Here is a 19,306-nt window from a genome sequence, read left to right as displayed (position 1 = left end):
TTGCTACACACATTAACATTCAGTCAGTGTGCTCTGAGATAGAGCCTTAAGAGAAATACTACCTGAGCTTGTAAGTTAATACAATCATTAAAAGGAGGTCTACGACCATGTGGATACACAAACTTTTAGAACCATTACTGGTTAAATGATGATGGAAAACATCCCACCAGACTGGCTTGTTAACCCGTAAGATCAGTTTTAAAATTAGGCATCACTGAGGTATTTCTTCACCATGACATTTGAAACCAAATTCACAAGAATGACAGTGGTCTTAGGACCCTCTCTTCCAACCAAAACCAAAATGAGCTGGGAGGGGAAGGGAGGTGGGAGAGGCCATATAGTATATCATGGTAATGTGCTTCTCAACTTTATCAAGTATTTCTTCAACAAGCAAAGGACAAGAACAACCCGTCAAAGAACATGTTACCTTTGGTAGGGGGAGGAAAAAAGCAAACAAAAGAACCCACCAACCAACCTCAAAACAAAAGAACACACAGGGCATGGTCCGCACTCAGTGAAGCAGTGACTGTTCCAATGTCATGAGGAACATCCTGCTAGGTCCAGAAAAGGTACAAATACAATCACGAGGTCCAAAGGACGCACATTCCCTTCAAATAAGTGATGTTCCCAACGAGACCCTTAGAATTGCTCCTAAAAGGGTGTATCAGCAGACATTCAAAATACAGATAAAATATTTTCCTCTTGAAGAGGAAAAAAAAAAAAAAAAAAAAAAGACCTAAAGGTCTTCATTTGCAGTTAAATCCTCAAGTAGGACAGATGGACCAGTAGTTTCCTAATACTGAACCACGTGGTAATGGTGTGCGCAACTCCTAGCCAGGTGGGTGGGGGTGGAAAGGCCAGATTGGTAAGACTTGGATTTATGACTACGCTTGCCTGAGTATAGGAATGTTTGGTTTCAAAGTTTCTTTCTTAAGGTCAATCGAACGTTTCTCCCGGGAAACGTCAGTTTTGGATTTACAAAAGTATTTCCTTCCAGAGGTAGCTCCCCACTCCCACCCATCCCCCGGTGGGTTAACACTCTTCAGAGACCAATCAGATGTTAACATGAGGTAGATGACTTTCTGGCCAAAAGTGAGGTAGAAACTAAACAAAAGCAAACGGGGTAGGGCTGGGGGTGGGGGTGGGGGTGTGTCCTGTGCCCTGGCCCGCAGGCAGCCGGAGAAAGCTGGGGCCTTGGGAGGGCCCGTCTCTGCGATCCCATCACACGCGAGTACAAGACTCAGATTTTTATACAGCCCCAGACTGTTGGAAACTCAATGAGAGTGATGTAAATAAATACATTTTGGCACCACTGGATTTTTTCTTTTTAAACAGAAAAACAAGCCCATAACTTTGGCATCTCTTTTGCTATCTACCAGAACACAGCAATCTTAGAATCTTCCAAAGAGGAAGACAACACACACACAATAGGATTCTGCTGCTTCAAGCCTAAAAGACTCCCCCCAGCCCCCACCCCCCGTCAAACCATTAAGCTTTGGCTTAACTAGAAAAAAACAGACTGAGCCAAACCCCCACCACTCTTACAACTCCATCACAAAGTGCCTTCAATCTGGCAACTTGTTTTTTGGCCCAGTGCATAATTTAGATTCTGTTTATGGTACCCTTCTCTGTGGTTCCCTGATTCCCCAAATAAGTTATACTTAAAAGGGTATCCTACAAATCCGTCCATCCATCCAAGTCAGTGCACTTGGGGTCCTGTCCGGGCCACTGGGCTCCAGACAACTCGCATGCCACCTGGCAGCCACCGCACAGCACAGGTTCTGAGACCACACTGCTTCTCATGACCAAATTCAGAGGAATAATGGGAAGGAAAAAAACAAACAAACAAAAAAGACAAAAAGCAAAAACAACAACCAAAAAAAACCAGTAGCACTTTTGAAATGTCAGTGTTAACCAAAGTGGTTTTTATCTGTGGGTTAATTTCCTTTAGCCATCTCAAAGCCCAAACCTATCTATCCAAATCCAACTGGCATCTCAAACCAGAAACTGAGCTTACACACCCCACCCCACCACCTGGCCGGATCAGACATACATGCGGATAATTGTCCAACTATCACATTTCCTCAATAGAAACATTTTATTCTCCTCCCTCACAGCACCCAGGGCCTTGTGTTTTCACCACCTTAAAGACTCCCTCTTTCACCCAATTCCTGCTCCCCTAGCAACACCTCACAATGGGCAGGAGGAACGCAATGAGATACATTTATTCTAAACAGCCTCCCTCACACTAGGGAGGTCCAAACGTTGGCTTTTCTCATCTTTCTTTCATTTGGAGCATTCTGCATCGTACAGGAAACACACTCCAAAGTGCTTCGCACCATTTCCTGGGGGTCAGGAGTCAATCGGCGGCAGCCACAGATGGCAATGTTTTAGAAACAAAAGCTTCCCAAGTGTGACCCTGTTTCTCAAATGGCAGTGATACACCACGCTGGGTGCAAAGAGGTAAGGAGAGGTACCACTGAGGAGGGCAAGGCGGCATCGCCAACCTGCATGCTCAGGGGCGAGGGACACCTGCTAGCTTTAAGCCTACAAATTGGACTGTCTATTAATTTAAGCCCTGATGATTCCAGCCATGCATGGAAACGCTGGCTTGACAACCAACCAAATCCACAGAAAAATGTCAAATACGCAGTTTTAGTTGCTGCTACCCACCAAGAAAATTCCCCACTCAGGTCCCACTGTTTCCCATATATGGGGACACTGAGAAGGAAGGCTCAGAGTGGAGATGAAAAATGAAGACAGAATAATCCAAGGCAGTGACTACCTGAAATGACTCAGCCAGCCATACTTGTGACTCTGAGAACACTTTAAAGAATGTTCTAGATGCACTGATTCAATAAGAAAAACTTTTAAGCATTTAAAACCAGTTGTCTTTGGTGTTTAAAGGGTGACTGGTTGCAGGGGCAGGGAGGTTGAGGGATGGACGGTCTGCACCATGTTATTCCAGAAGGAAAAACGGTAGAAGTGTTTAATTACATGAGCTCTTGACCAAAGAACTCTGGGGAAACACAAAAGGCAACTGAAGGGATTGGAGATGGATTGTTAACTTCAAAAAAGAAGAGGCGCTTCTACAAAACAAGATCTGCCGACGCCTCCCCAGCCTGGGACACAGCAGCTGGGAGGCAGCAGTTCGAGGCTACTTTCCAGATTTTGGATCCTCTCCTGCATGCAGTTCACCTTTATGAAACGAGTTCTCCCCATTTGTGTCACTCAGCAACCCTAGAATAAAGCCACGGGAAGAGACAGGGGGCTGAGAAGAGGCCAATGAAATGTCAACAAGAGTGTGTTGGGAAACACAATGTGCTTTGCTGGCAAACACTCTTCCACACCATCCCCTTTTCTTTGGGGACGACAGAAACAACTGTTTCACTTATTAGAATTCTGTTCAGTAGAAACTACATCCAAGTTGCAAGAGAAATCTCTCTTCGATATAGGAGAAGAAACTGATCTGTTAAGTCTTTCTATTTAAACAAGAGGTGTCGCCGGAAAGCCACTGTCATCTGAGAGCGCCTTGTCCTCCTGGGGTGTGCTGCTCTGGAATTTGGCTCTTATTTCAGTATTTGAAAGACAGCTAACGCCCAGAAGCACAAGGTTCTGCACCCAAGTCCAGCTCACTAAGAACCAACCCTGTAAAGTGACGGATGCCGACCGACAGTTCTGCAGCGGGAACCTGACTTACATTTTCATTCTTTGGTACCGAGACAGAGGTTGGAGAGAAGATCATATCCTATGTTTCAGGTTGGGGCAATTCGGTTTACAAATCCTTTACATTCAAAGGCCTTAGAGGGGGCTCGAGGGGATATTCACGTTAACCACGAGACCCCCATCAGGGCTCGGGGGGAGCAGACTGCTCTGTAAAAGTGATCTGAGCAGAGGGTGTGGAGGTGGACTGTTCCTATGAACCTGACTTGCAAACATCCTACTTCCCTGAACTTCCTAAGTGGGAAAAATTGTGCTTTTAAAACAAAAGTGCATCCCTTTGCCTACTCTTCTTAGGAAAAGAAATGCCTGGCATTAACAGAACAACATTCAACCGAGGGGAGGGCCGGACAGCGCCTGCCCTCCGCAGTCTGGGGGTACCTTGCCTGTTTCTCCTGCTCTCTGCTGACGGACTGAGCACACGCCCGCCCGCTCTCGTCCACATGCCAGTCTGTGTCCGAAATCCCTCTTTCTGAGAAGGAGGTTAATTTTCTTCTTCCTCCTAGTTTTTTATAACCAACAGCAAACTAAAAACACTTAACTTTTTGAGAATACTTTAAATCAAAATTCCTAAACTACATCTATTTTTTTGGAAACCAAAGTTGTGAAGAGAAAAAGTTCTTTGGGAGGTGGTTTATCATTTCCAGTTTTACTATTTTGGTGTAAGGTGGCTTCACAGCCCCTCAACACACGTACACACACACACCCTCCCCTAAAAGAAACAAAGACTACATACCCTAAAATAGGAACAGTCTGCTTTTCTTGGCTAGCAAGCCACAGCCACCCCTTCCAGGAATAAGAAAAGATGCTAATGCTGAACAAGCTGATAAACACACTGAGGTATAAAATGAGAACACAGGAAAGTTCCCTGTTGCAGCATTAAAAAAAAAAAAAATCCCCCAAAAGATCAAGATCACACAACACAACCTAACCCCATAAACACAGTATTCTCAAGAACACAAATACACTACAATTAAGCATCTTAAATCCTATTTTTCCCCGTTTTATAGTTTTTCGTTTTTCTTAGTAGTTTTCTCGTGTTTCCTTGGCTCAATCTACAGAATGCACCCCACTGCACACATCCAGCGCCCTCCCAACCACAGAGATGCCAGGCTTGTGCATGTCCCGCCCGGCGGAGGGAGAAGGGATGTGGGCTCTGCTGAGTGGGGGCGGGCGGAGGGCAGAGGGCCTGCTGGAGAAGGAGACGTAAAGGTTTCTGAGGTAGATAGTAATCATCACTTCACAGGCTCAATCCCTGCAGAAAAGGTAAGTACATTCATCTGTAAAAAAATAAAGATGAGGTAGGACGTAAGCAATGTTGTACTTTTCTTGTTCTCTTTCAACAAAAGAAAAAAAGAAATTTCCCTGAGACGGTTTCTTCTTTGAAATTCAAAAGAGGGGAGAGATAAAGACAGAAAGAGAGAGCGAGAGAGACGGACACCGCACACCCCGAACACAGATGCCTAGGAGATGTGATCAGAAGACCAGGATCCGATTGTTGCCGAAGTCCACCACCACGATCATCCCGTCCGGCGTGACGGCGATGCCGGAGGGGCGGTCCATCTGCCCGAAGCCGCTGCCCTGGCTGCCGAACTTGCACAGGAAGCTGCCGTTGGACTCGAACATCTGTACCCGGTGGTTCCTGGAGTCCGCCACGATGATGCGCCCCTCCTGGTCCACGGCCACGCCCTGCGGGCGCAGGAACTGCCCGCTGCCGGTGCCCTCCGAGCCCAGGAAGCGGGCCGACTGGCAGTCGGGGTGGATGACCAGGAGCCGGTGGTTGTTGAAGTCGGTGACCACCAGGTGGCCCTCGTGGTTGAAGGCCACGCCCCGCGGGGAGTCAAAGTGCTTCCAGAGAGCCCCCTCGAAGCCGTACTTATTCAGGAAGACCCCATCGGGCCCGAAGAGCTGGATGCGGTGGTTCCGGGTGTCGGAGACGAGGATCTTGCCCTCGGAACTGACCGCCACGTCCCAGGGGTAGTTGAACTGCCCGTTCTTGGTCCCCTTCTCGCCAAACTTGAGGAGGAACTGGCCCTCGAAGGTGAAGACCTGGATGCGATGATTGTCCTTGTCGGCCACCACGATCCTGCGGGAGGCGTCACAGGCCACCCCGGCCGGCCGGTCGAACTGCCCGGGCCGGGAGCCCAGCGAGCCGAACTTGTGGTGGAAGGCGCCGCAGGGCTTGAACACCTGGATGCGGTTGTTGCTGCGGTCGGCCACCACGATGTAGCCCTCCTTGTCCACGCTCACGCCCCACGGCCGGCATAGCCGGCCGTCCCCGTCGCCCTCGCTGCCGAAGCTCAGGCCTGGGAGCCCGATGCCCACGTAGCTGCGGCCAGACTTGACCAGCACCTTGAACGGGCTGTTCTCGATGTGCTGGTTGCACAGGGTGACCGACACCAGGTGCTCACCCTCCAGCTGGGGCCGGTAGCTCACCACGTATGTCCCGTTCTGCTGGTCGCTCACTTCGGCGCCAAACAGGTTGCCGTCGGGGCCCAGGACCACGGCTGACATGAGGTCACCGCCCGAGAGGCGAGGCTCCCCGTCATGGTCATAGCCGATGACAGTGAAGGAGGCCACCTTTCCCTGGAGGGCGCGCTTGAGGCCGTCACCCGTGGCCTTGGTGAGCGGCGCGAAGGCCCCGCTGCTGACGAAGCCAAAGGACTTGATGGCAAGGTACAGCGCCTGGTCGGGGGGCGTGAACATGACCCGGTCGTCCTCCTGGGGCTGCAGGAGGCTGCGTACGGTCTTGAGCTCCTGCACCTGAGCCAGCATGCGGTCGCGCGCCAGCAGGATGTCCAGCGCCCGGCCCTCCTCCAGCACCTGCTGGACGGCGCTGATGGTGCTCTCCAGCTTGCTGAGATTTTGCCGCAGCTTCTCCACCTGCAGGTACAGAGACTTGGCTTTCACCTGGCGGATCTTCTCTACCTGGAGGGAAAAGTGAGAGTCGGGAGAGAGGACACAGGGGCTTAGAATCAGGACAGAAAGTAGCACATCAGCTGACCCCAGCGACGAGGAAGCCTCATACTGAGGGAGAGTCTGCAGAAATGACGGGTCTGCACTCTCCAAAAATGGCCAAATTCAAAGGCAGAGGAAGGCAGAGGACTGTCCCCAATGACAGGAGACGGTGACGAAACAACAATGGCTGATCCTGGGTTGGGGAGACTGCTATTACCAACACTGCTGACGAAATGTGACTCTGAACTGAAGATTACATATTAGTGTTGTATCAAGATTCAGCTTCCTGTTTCTGATCAACTGGGATTATGTCAGAGAACATCCTTGCTCAGAGGAAATTGAAGTATTTAGGTGTAAAAGGGACAGCATCTCCAACAAGCCAACTTACTCTCAAATCACAAACATACAGAGAGAGAGGAAATGATGAAAACAGAGCAGGATGTAAATCACTGGTGAATCTCGGTAAAGGATACATGGAGTCCTCTTGTTATTCCTACAACTTCTCTGTAAACTAGAAATTACACAAAAAGAAAAGTTAAAAACAGCCATATAACAAATGTTTCCTGGGCACCTAGTCTGTGCCAGGCGCTGGAGGTACACACGGCCAGTAGAAAACATACAAGTCCAGAGGGAGGGTACAGCTCAGTGGTAGAGCACATGCTTAGCATGCACGAGGTCCTGGGTTCAATCCCCAGAAACTCCACTTAAAAGGAAAAGAAAGAAAAGAAAGAAAAGAAAGAAAAGAAAGAAAGAAAGAAAGAAAGGAAGAAAGGAGGGAAGGAAGGAAGGAAGGAAGGAAGGAAGGAAGGAAGGAAGGAAGAAAGGAAGAAAGGAAGAAAGGAAGAAAGGAAGAAAGGAAGAAAGGAAGAAAGGAAGAAAGGAAGAAAGGAAGGAAGAAAGGAAGAAAGGAAGGAAGAAAGGAAGAAAGGAAGGAAGAAAGAAAGAAAGAAAGAAAGAAAGAAAGAAAGAAAGAAAGAAAGAAAGAAAGAGAGAAAGAAAAGAAAGACTAAGCCCCACTGAGCTTATAAAGGGACAGACACAAAGCAAGCAAGCAAAGAAAAGCTGCAGGACAATTTCAGAGTACTGGCGATTAGAGTAGAAATAGCGTGAGTCACTGTGATGACAGGCCTGGTGTAGAGACAGGGTTGGCAGGGACAAGTGGGTTTGGTCCTGCACTCCAACAGAGCCTGAAGTCTCTTGAAAAATCTCTCTCCCTCCTTCACACATGTACACACACAACGAGAGGGAGAAAGACTGTGGATGCAGAGTAAAGGGATGCGGTGAGGATCTAATTCAAGATGACAACCCCCCACCCCTTCCATGTCCCCTGTCTTGACTGTTTTCTCTCCTCACAGGTTTTGGAAATCTTCAACAGGGAGCCAGAGATACCAACTTTTTGGCAACCATTAGCCTGGATTATTTCCTAAGGAGCCCTCTGAATCTACAATGCTGTAAGACAGATAAATGGATTCGGACCTGCCTCTGGGGCTCTCAAACCACACTATTAGGGAATATGGGTTTTTTGTTTGACTGATGAAACAGCCATTTCTTCATTCTTTTGCATGAGATAACTAAAAGCCCTCTAAGTGATTTCCCTTATGAGGAGAACAAACAGGTCGCCCAGCTGGTCTGTGCTGTTTTGCAAAGAGGACCAAGACTTCTGAGTGCTTGACTGATCTGAAAGCCACAGAAAGTCTCTATTAGAATAAAGTGTCCACTGTTGGGAAGGCTAGATTTTAATCAGACTTTCCCTTTGGGGGTGGATGATGTGATTTTTGACCCCATTCATGCTTATTCATCCGTCCACTCTGGAAGGACACGTGTGTGCAGAGAGGCCCATGTGGGGACAGGTTAAAGGAAGCTTTGTCCTTTGGCCTTGCACTGGGCCAAACCTCTGGGCTTTGGTTCTGATCTCTCAACTCAGTGCTTACAGCTACCCTCTCCTCAAGAGGCAGCCATGTCCACCGGAAATGCATAAGCCACAGGAAAGAAGAGGTCTGTCCCAATACCTAAAACTGGTCACCTGGCACCCAGATATCTTCAATGACCAGGAATGCAAGAAAACAAAATGTTTTATAACAAGGAGGCGCCCAGGCAGAGACAGGCGGGAAGGAGCAGAAAAATGAGGAATGAGTGAAGGAGAAGAGGGGGACTCCCACAGGACTGTGGCGAGGTACCCCAGCAAAAAGTAGAGACAAACGGGACTGAGGTGTGTCCAGAATGAGCAAGCTTATTTCAGAGTTATCCACGAATGAGTTTTCAGGCAAGGGAAGAAGTTTATTACACAAAGAAAAGACTGACTCTTCTTCCCGATTTGCTTCTCCTATGGTATTAGAAAACAAACAAACAAAAACACCTTGAGCTTCCTATTCCTCCTGAAAGAGAGCTGCCTTGAGAGAGAGGCTGGGAGTCAGCCCCACAGGAGGGAGGGGAACGAAGGTGAGACCTGCAGAAGCCCCTGCACACAAAGGCCTTTTCATCAGCAAACCCAGAAGAGCAAGTCTGTGGCAGAGTTCATCACACAGCTCTCAGGTTGCAAGAAGGGGGCCCCTTCCAGTTATAATTAACATTCGTGGGTGGCATGAGACCCGCAGAGCATGGGGACATCGGCGTGTCTGAAAACCACATCAGGCTCACAGAGGTGCTTGAATAACTTATGTGAATTAAATCTTGGACTGTTTCCATCCAAGGACTCGTCTCTTCTGTCAACGGGCAAAGGAGCCATATTCCTGGAGAGGTCAGAGAGTCGGAAGGCAACTGTGCGCGCACTAACTCAAAGGAAGAGGCACCGCAGAAGAAGCCCATGCAGCCAGCATTCCCACGCAGGCCAGGGCACAGCGCCTGGCCAGGGTCACTTCCAGAAAAGTGAGATGCCACCTCCCCCATCACATCGATTACATGAACCAAACAAGCACCACGCACCCAAGCGCACCCTTTCTAATCAGCTTTTTATAGTCTTATTTGGGTGTTTGGAGAACGTGATCACGGTGAAACTGGCAAGGTACCGGCCCAGGCTGGGCACGTCCCTCTCTTGTGCCTGAATGGGGATGGAAGGTCAGAGGGGGCCATGACACATGGGGATGTGGGTGGGGCGACTCATCTCTCCAGCTGATCTTCTCTAAACAGCCCATCAGCCTGCTCAGTGCCTAGCCCTACTCTAGCAGAAAGGAAGGGCACCAGGCTCCCCGTCCCCAGGAGGGGAAGCTGGTTTTCCACAGGGGTCAGGGAGCACAACCAGCCAGGACACCAAACTAAGGGTGTGCCCAGCAGTCTGCTGTCCTGACAATAATCTCAACCCTGCTCCCTCCTTTCTGCCCCCTTGAGTGTGTGCAGGACAAACCTGAGATTCCGTCCTTCCAGTCTCGGGGACTCGACTGCTTCTGGAAGGGCTTCTGGTTTGTTTTACTGTTCAGAGGGCACCCGCAGTGTTCACGGACCCCTACATCTCTCTGCCAACAAACGTGGGGGAAGACCACCAAGTGTTCTAAACTCAGAGCTGGGGTCCAGGGTGTGTGGTACCCAAAAGACGTGCAGCGGCTAAGGGGGGCCCCGGGTGGGGCAGCCCCGTTACCTTCCACAGCAGCTCACACTCCCGCTCCTCCAGGGCCTTCTTGTGTCTTGCAGTCACGGCCTTGACCTCCGACTGTACCACCTTTGCCTTCATCTCCACTTGCTCAGCCACCGTCTGGGCCTGCTCAATGCTCAGCTGGAAAACCAAAAACAGTCAGTCTCACAACACGAGAAGGACCTTCGCTCCACGCTGAAGTCTGCTTTTTTTCCAGCCCTGAAAGTGAACACCCTGGGCCCCCGAACCGGGTGGCCCACGTCCTTGGAAAGAGAGCAGGCCTCTCGGGGGAGAACGGCATCTGTCTGACTGTAACTGAAGGAGCTGCTTGGCAAGGGCTGGGTGTCCCTGCAGGGGAAACGGCACCTCTGCGGTGAAAGTCAGGACTATTGAGAGCTGCTCCGACACGGGAAAACCAGTGTAGCTGGGTCCCTGCCCAAATCCAGGAGCGAGGACCCGGTGTGAAATGGACTACTCTGGGCACACGAGCAACTTCCCACAGACCATCCAGCCTTCCTCCCCACCTGGGGGAGACCCTCGGGGGGGGGGGGGGTGCGCACCAGGCTGCAGCCCAGCTCAGAGGCCACGCCAAGTGCAAACTGGGAACAGTGTCTGACCCACCTGAGAAACCATGCCCGTGGCCAGCCAGAGACCATCTACACAGCCCTGCGCCCCCCGACCCCGTGCCACCAGGCCTCGTAAAGCAGCCAGTTTAATCAGATGTATTATTGTCCATAAAAAATTAATCCCAACAGAAGGACTGGTGTTTTCATGCATATTACATGATGTGTCTTGAAAAGCCACAAGGATTTGTTTGAGATACTGAGGTATTAAATCAGGGATTCCAAACTGACCGCTGGGGTGCAACAGGTTTTAGAACAGGTGTCCCAGATTAGGAGGGACCCGGGGAAGCTTCAAGACTTGGGAACCTGCCGGGACTCAGGAATCAGCTCTGGGTTGACCTGCACAGGAACACATGTCAAAACTGGCAAAGTCCTGGGCAAACCAGGCCGGATGGTCATCCCAGAAGTCAGATAAGTCCTAGCCCCACCCCCTACTAGTTCTAAGGCCGCAGACAAGTTCCTGGCCCTCTACAAATCTGGGGTGAATGTGAGAAAAGTGGAGGACAATATATGAGAAGAGCCGAGTCCAGCACCTGGCCCAGGATAAAATACTGTTCCTAACGATAGTGCTCAGCTGATAAACTAAACGCCTGCACCAAAAGCTCAGCCATCCCTTCCCCTCATCCTACTTAGCTCTCATCATAGAAGCAGCATCATGCACCTGGGCCTAGTCACGCTTTCTACCTTGTTTCGTTTTTACTTTTAACGTAAAACGTCCCGCTAGCAACGCCTGGCATACTCCACGTGGAGCGGTCATCACCCTTCTCCAGCTACGGACACTTCTTTACACCAGAGGACAGTTCCACGCCCAGGAAGCAGTCGTTCCACGCCCAGGAAGCAGTCGTTCCACGCCCAGGAAGCAGTCGTTCTCCACCTCCGCGGCTCTCCCCTGGGGCGTCCCGAGTCTACTCTGCCTCTCTAAGATCTGCCCGGCCTGGGCATCTCACTCAAATGCAATCCAACAATACACGACCAGCCTTATTGTTCAGAACGTGCTTTCCGCGAATCAGCTGTGACTCGTCGGGTCATCCGTAACTGGGACCCCTGACTTACCACCTTCCATCCTCTCGCAGTCTGGGAGACCCACAGTGCAGTGCCCCCAGACCATACACAGCCGACACGGCTGACTGCTCACTGCCCCCTCTGCCCTAATCCCTGTCAGGCCTCAGAGTCCACTGAGCCAAGGGGAGCTGGCACTTGGCTGATCTGGGAGGCTCACGGGTTCTCCATGGCCTGGAATGCCTTTCTCTTCCAAGCTCACCATAAAGTTTCAAAATCCAGCTCAGATGCCACTTCCTTCCTTCCTAAAACTGGAAAAGAGTGACACCTACCCATGATTCCGCCCCCCCTTTACTCTCCTGTCCCAAGTGTCAGGACATAGGAAACCAAAGTCTACCGTACTTACAACGGGGCTGTAACAGGAACAATGTATACGTTTAGTATTTACTCATGTCTATGGCTAGAACCATGTTTACCAAAGCACGAAGTAACTTCACTGGGTTACATACTGTCCTCCCAAAATTCAGCTGCACCTGAAATCTCAGAATGTGACCTTACTTGGAAATAAGGTCTTTGCAAACGTAACTGGTTAAGATGAGGTCATACTGGAGTAGGGCGAGTCCTAAACCCAATGACTGATATCCACGCAGGGCCATGTGAGGGAGGAGGCAGACACTGGGGGCGGTACAGGTACAAGCTTAGGCAGGAAGAAGGAAGGGAAGAGTCTTTCCTAGCGCCTTCACCAGGAGGACACCTTGAGTTTGGACTTCTATCCTCCATAACTCTGAGAATAAACCCTATTGTCTTCAGTCACCCAGTTTATGGGACTTTGTTCTAGCAGCCCCAGGAAACCAAGACCATAGCCAACAAGGTCAAGTAGATGGAGATACTCAAATCACCCACAAGGTAAAAAAAAATCAGGCTGGCCAATCAGTAAGTATGCATGTAAGCAGACATCACAGCGGGGTTGGTAGGTTGCAAATGCCTCCGGCTGTCAGTCAGGACTGATTCAGAAAAAGAGGAGCCTCACTAGACATTTAAACAGAGACAATTTAACGTAGGAAATCTGGTTAAAACAGGAAGCAGAGAACTGCCAGGGCAAAGTGCACACCGAGGATGAAGCAGACAAAAACTGCAGTCGGCAGCTCCCACCCCCTGGGCTCAGAGGACAAGGAGAAGGAAGTAGGGGTTACAAGGACCCAGAGATACTGGGTGGAGGGAGGCCCAGTTCATTCTGAGTGGCGAAAGCTAGAAATTTGGTGCCAACTTCTGCTGCCAGGGTGGAAAAGAGCTGCTGATAAGAACAGGAAGTGAAAACGAAGGAACAAGTCCCTTCTCTGCACTTCAGGACACGTGGTCTGCAGCCCCAGCATCACGGGCATGACCGGGAAAGGGTAGGTTGGTGAGGTAATTACTGGTTCACCCTTTTTTCAGATGTGTTGGCTCTTCATTAGCACAGAGCTGGTGTCCAAGTCAACATGTAACCGAGGCAACCAAGCTTCTGTCAGTAACATGCCTTAACGGTCCCTCAAAGGAAGGCCCAGGCCGCAAACTGCCTTCTGTTTATATTAATGTCTTATTAGTTATCTAACTCACCTTCCACCTAAATCAGAAGATATGGAAAGAACAGGACCCCCCATTCCTGCAGGACAAGAACTGGCCGGATGGAGAGCAGTGACCACGTCCTGTGCATGGACTGGGAGCGCCTGCTCACCCGCCCCGTCCCACCAGCCTCCCAGCCAGGCTGCTCCCTGTGTTTCCTCCCAGGTCCCCAGCAGGCCCTTGGGTTTGGAACTCCAGTTCTGTGACAAGAAGTTATTTCTTCCATTTTCCAAATAGGTAGAAGGGGTGCAAAACTCTGGCTGCCCTTTGAGTCACCCCGTTCCTAGAGTCATAAAAGCTCCACGTGCAGGACAAAATGGATCCTACGTTCCCCTCCAAATCATGCACAACCCAGGCAGGCACCACATTCCTGAGACGTGCAGACCAGGACCTGCTCGGCAAGTCCCCCTTATCTCACGTTTGAATTGAAGAGTGTATGAGGCATGGCGTTGGGGGAAATGGCAGAGGGTTAAAAGGGCTGGGGAAACTCCTAAAATGGAAACGCATACTTAATGTAGAAGAAAGGAAAAAGGGAAGGAAGAAGGGAGGATCATCCAACCAGCAGGGGGCTTGAGAAAAAATGTTATCTTTAAATGTTAACAGATTCAATCATCCAAGGTTGAGAGTCTCAATCTGGGCAGGCGAGTCAGTGATGCCAGCTGACTGGTGAGTGACGGCCACTTAGCACTGGGGAGGCGTCTGAGGCCGGATCTGGGTTTCATAGAGAGGAGTGCAGACAGCGATCAGTGACGTCTGCTAGGAGAACACTGGTGGCCTGATGACAGCTATCGAAAGTGTCCAGATAGAAGATAACAGAAGATGCAAGTGTCACCCATAAACTCAAAGGCCACCATACCAGATATGGGCATTACTGTAGTTCACTCTAAAATGTGACTGTTCATCCCATTTACGATCTTTGAACTTACGATCATCTTAACACTGTCAGTGGGCTTCTTCCCTTTGTTAGTTGTATGTAAAATAAATGTGTATCTTACAATTAATGGCATCTTAAATGTGATGAAAGTAAGAGGAAAGAAAGAATCAAGGCTCCCTTGCATGGAGCAGACCATGGACATCCCCAGGGAATCAGTGCACCTTTATGAACTCCTCTCCTTACATCAGTGACCAAACTGTTGTACTTTCAGGAAGGTAAAAGGATGTTCTAAAAAGCAACAAAAATGAGTGGCTGTCCCAGGAAGACCGATAAGGTACACCATAGACATTCTCCACACTGTCTTTGTTGCGGGCAACTCAAGACCCTCATCAGGGTAAATTCTCTTCACAAGATGATCTAGAATTAATTAAAGGATTTACTTCTGGGTGTTTTTTTTTTTCCCCCGGAGAACTGAGACTCTCAAGTTAAATGTAGACAAATTATGAGTTTCTCAGAGTCCTAACTTAGGAACTGTGGTTCACAGTCAACTGTACAGCTGACACTTGTAATTTAATACTGGATAAAAAACAAGATCGTCAGTTGTGCGGCGGACAGGGGTGGGGGGGAGTGGGGGGGGGTAGGCCTTTTATATGTATACTGATCCCATCCAGGAATGATTTATTGGAAAGCTTATACACAAACTAATCTTGCAAACCAGTAGATGAGGCTATCGGGACTGGAGGAAAATCCAACAGAAGGTGACTTGCATGCAGGATGTACTACAGGAGAGGAGCCAATACAAGTCTCAAGCCTTTGACACCCACACAAACACATCAACTTGGATCAGTGGTGTGATTCCGGGTCCCGAGTGGCTGAAGAAAGGCAGAAACATCTCTGCTGAGTCTCTAGTGAGTGTATATTATCTCTGACTACAGAGGAGAAGCTAAGACACAAACGTCCTTGGCTGAAGAAAGGGAATGAGTTCCTGAAAAGGTTTTTTTCTGAACAAAAGCCAGTAAGTGGAAATTAAAATACCCAAACTCCCAGTGGTACTGGGTCCGGATATACTGTAAAATGCCACTGATAACTCATTTAAAGGACTTAAATTTACCTGCAGACGTGGCTGCTAGTATCCTTTACTTTTAGGGATGTGTTCAAGCTCTCATTTGGTCCAAAGGGAGCTCCCAATCATATGTCCCCCGGCAAGGACTGTCTGCAGGCTACTCAGTGTCAAAATGATCAAACAAAACCAGAAGTCAGGGACCAAGGTAATCCAGGAAGTCTAGTTAACTTACAATTTCACCTGTACCCTTCAAAATAATTATGCTTAGCATTTAAGTTTGGTTCTCCTCATTTTGGGGCCAATGTTTACTTTTGTAACGAGGCAGACAACTTACATGCAATAAAGGAAATCAGGAAGAGGGTAGGGCAAAGATAGCTGATTGCTCACAACATCCATTTCATCTTTACTACTAGCACTGATTTACTAGTAACATCAGAGCAAAAGTTAACAAAAACTCCATCTTATCTAAGTCTATAGGGAGCTGGGATGAAAACTCCCTTGCAACTGATGTTGTCATGGGTGTTGGCCAAAAGATAGAAGAAATGTTATGCAGAACTTCTGGGAAACCTCTAAAAGGTAGGTGTATGCCCCCTTCCTTTCAACTGTCCAGAACCTAAGAATGTGATGGCTTGAGTTCCTGCAGCCATTTTGGGCCACAGGGATGAATGTCAATACTTACAAATGGTGGGATAAAGCTGAAGAATTGTCCAATAACTGTTTGTATCCCCAGACTATTTTTTTAATAGGAGGGATTAAAACCTTGAGTATTTAAACCACTGCTTTTGGGGAGCAGAGTGAAGGCCAGTTTCTCATTGCTAAGTTCCTTTCCTAACTGATTTAAAAAAACACACACAAACAAAACCAAACCTTAATCTACGGCGCAGAAAGCAGGTGAGCAATTAGTTGGGAACACGGGCAGAGGGAAGGATTACCCTAAGGATAAGGAACCTTTTTGGAGGTGATGGACACGTTCACAGTCTTGCCTGTGGTGATGTGTTCTTGGTTGAAACCCATGCCAAACGTATGTTATGCAACACAAAAACGTGCCGTTTACTGTGGACCAGTTTTCCTCAATAAAGCTGAAAAACCTCTGCCTCACTCCCAGCACAACTGAGAAAACACTACTATTAATATTTTGGTCAATTTCTACTTCCTCCCCCTACAATTTTTCTGTGTGTTATTTTCTGGGTTCTGCATAATTTTTCTTGAATCAACTTCAGTTTGCTCCTTTTACTTAACATGATGTGTGTGTGTGAGAGAGGGAGAGAGAGAGGTAGATAGATTTATTTATTTCTTTACTTAGGGGGTGGTCATTAGGTCTATTTATTTATTGGTTTATTATTACGGGTTTTCCCCCCAGTGGAGGTGCTAGGAATCGACCCCAGGACCTGATGCATGCTAAGCACGCACTCTACCACTGAGCATAGTCTCCCCCTCTGTGTGTGTTTTTAATGCAAACTATTTCTAAAAGTGCATGGCTTAAAAAAAAATCCTAAACTCACACTGGTGACCATACATAATGGTGCAGGAGCTTCAAAGGATTATCCAAACTCCATTTTCCATTTTAGAGTCCCTGGGGTTTTTTTTAAAATGCTCCCCGACTCCATGTAGCCCTTTAACCCAGCTAGGGCTTCTCTTTGGTATTGCTGTGCTAATTTCAATCTATTCCGTCTCCCTCTTTCATCACACTTTGGTTTGGTATCTTAATTTTCTCTTAAGAGTTATTAGCAAAATAAAGTAGATATTCTAGAAAGAGGCTTTATTTCTTGGATCTGTCAATTTGCCATGACAAATTAGTAGCTTTTAAAAGTTCCAAAATGACACACTTCATACATCAATATGACCAAGAGCAAACGAACAAAGAACAAACCTAGGACAGTTTCTTAGACAAAGGACTTCCAGGTCAAACTTGCCGTTTCAGTGTTCTCTGTGAAAGACAACATCTCTCCATACCCTGTGACCAGGATCATTGTGTCTTTTGCTTTGGGTGGATTAAGTGGTTTCCTTTTTTTCAATTAAAAAAAAAGAGGAGGGGTGTAATATGTCTGTTTTCAAGAAACATTACCACCCCCCCCAGACTGTACGGAAGCTGATGGCATCCTTCCTTCTCCAATGTTCACATCAAGAACAGAAGACAGTCTTCACACCGCCTTTGCTATACTCCTTAATATAAGTGCTATTAAGTGACAACATAAAAATCACGTGGTTGGCCCATCTACCTCACTTAACATTTGACCAACTGCACCAAGAAGCAGTGAAGCACCGTGCAGCCAGACCACTGTTCTCTTCTGGCATTTCCAGGTCACTCCTTTAGCCTCTGAGGCACATCTCAAAATTTCAGTGGCTATCATCCTTTCCTATGCTTAGTAACCAACAAAGGAGAAAACACCTGTATATTCACACAAATCCAAATAACCTCCTTGTATAAATAAATGAATACACAGCCTGAGCTACACAGTGGCTGCTCTTCCTGTGTCCTCCCTCCAGGTGTACTTTTAATTAAGATGACTTTTGGATTAGTCCCCGAGACTGATGCCTACAAAAGCTCTCAGAACACTGCTCTCCCCTTGGGAAAGAGCAAAAGCTCTGTTATTTGCTGAACACACACAGGACACCCCCGCCCCTCACTCTCACCACCCTCCAGCCTCAGGGACACACAACTGACTGTCCCCACCCCGATGAGGAACCTGGGGGCAAAACATTTGTTTATAATGAAAACGGTCACACCATTCTTCTGACTTTGTGGACAGAGCTCACGTGGGAACAAATGGACATTTTGGCAAGTGGTTTTTCAGCAAAGCTAACTTGTCCTCAGTCCTCACCTTCCTGCCCCTACAGGCGTGAGCCAGCATCAGAGTTAATTCAGAGGGAAGAGTGCTTTGTACCAACACCCGAGGACTTCTCTTTTAAAAGGAACGAACCCTGATGCTCTGTGTTCAGTGGCCCCCAGAGTCTTCTAGGAATAGTCAATCATTGAGAACACGTTAAGAACTTTCAGATAGAAATGGGTGACCAATCATACACCAATCTTCAGATGACTGGTTGAATGTAGATTTTCGACACTTATAACCAAGAGCCATGAAAGGGTGTACATACACGTACACACACACACACACACGCAGCATGGTCACAAGAACTTTCTAGGAAGATAATTCACAACCTATGCAGTTGATGTACCTGGGTGTAGGTGTAGAGATTACTAACATACCGAGCCTCCCACCTCCCTCTCCCCCAAGAACCCACCTGTCACCTGGCTCCTCTACACAAAACCCCCCGGGATCCAGTATTTCCAGCAGCAGCAGGCACAGTAGCAGCAACTAACACCTGAATTTCACTCCTAGGGTCCTTTCACTACCCCCGCGGCAGACGCTCAGCTAACCTGCACTAGTTTCAGAAAGTGGAACGTGGCAGACAAAATCTTCCAACCCTCTACTTCTCTCCACGAGAAGCCCAAATTTCCACTTCCCTGCAATTTCCTGACTTTAACCACAGATCTCCCCTTCAGCCTTTGGCAAATCACTAACAACTCACTCACTTTTCACTCCAGAGTGGCTGACCCCACAAAGCACAGGGAGTACCAGGAATTCTCTCAATCATGTTTCAAGACCCCCTCCAGTGTTCTGTCCCCAAGGACAGGAAGAGGTCAGAAAGATTATACCACCGTCTAGGGGGTGGGACCTAAACACCAGCAGATCTTTTCCCTCCCAGGTGATGCCAACACCAGAAAGGAAGGCGTCCGACAAGGTCCTAACTGCAGTGGCATAAAAACAAAGCCACAAACCACTTATTTCATCCACAGGGACAGAGTCACAGAAAGAGAACAGAAAGGCCAGCACTGCGGCCTAAGTATGACAGACTAAGTCATCCCAGAAATACAGACCCTCAAACTTCCTATTTTATAA

The 19,306-nt window shown here is 48.3% G+C and overlaps 1 protein-coding gene across 1 annotated transcript in view; it reads right to left on the bottom strand.

Moving 5' to 3' along the window:
* Positions 1 to 5,092: 5,092 nt before the first annotated feature.
* TRIM71 (tripartite motif containing 71) overlaps positions 5,093 to 19,306 on the bottom strand; it is a 59,735-nt gene continuing 45,521 nt past the window's right edge. The window contains exons 3-4 of the mRNA XM_010982059.3: positions 10,250 to 10,384; positions 5,093 to 6,648 (exon numbers count right to left, since the gene is read on the bottom strand). Of these exons, the coding sequence (XP_010980361.3) occupies positions 5,197 to 6,648; positions 10,250 to 10,384 (1,587 nt within the window). The 3' untranslated portion in view covers positions 5,093 to 5,196. The remainder of the gene's footprint in view (positions 6,649 to 10,249; positions 10,385 to 19,306) is intronic.

The sequence above is a fragment of the Camelus dromedarius genome, chromosome 17, assembly GCF_036321535.1.
Source record: "Camelus dromedarius isolate mCamDro1 chromosome 17, mCamDro1.pat, whole genome shotgun sequence".
Classification (NCBI taxonomy): Eukaryota; Metazoa; Chordata; class Mammalia; order Artiodactyla; family Camelidae; genus Camelus; species Camelus dromedarius.
Note: the sequence above shows the minus strand (reverse complement) of the source record. Positions and strands in the feature narration are given on the sequence as shown.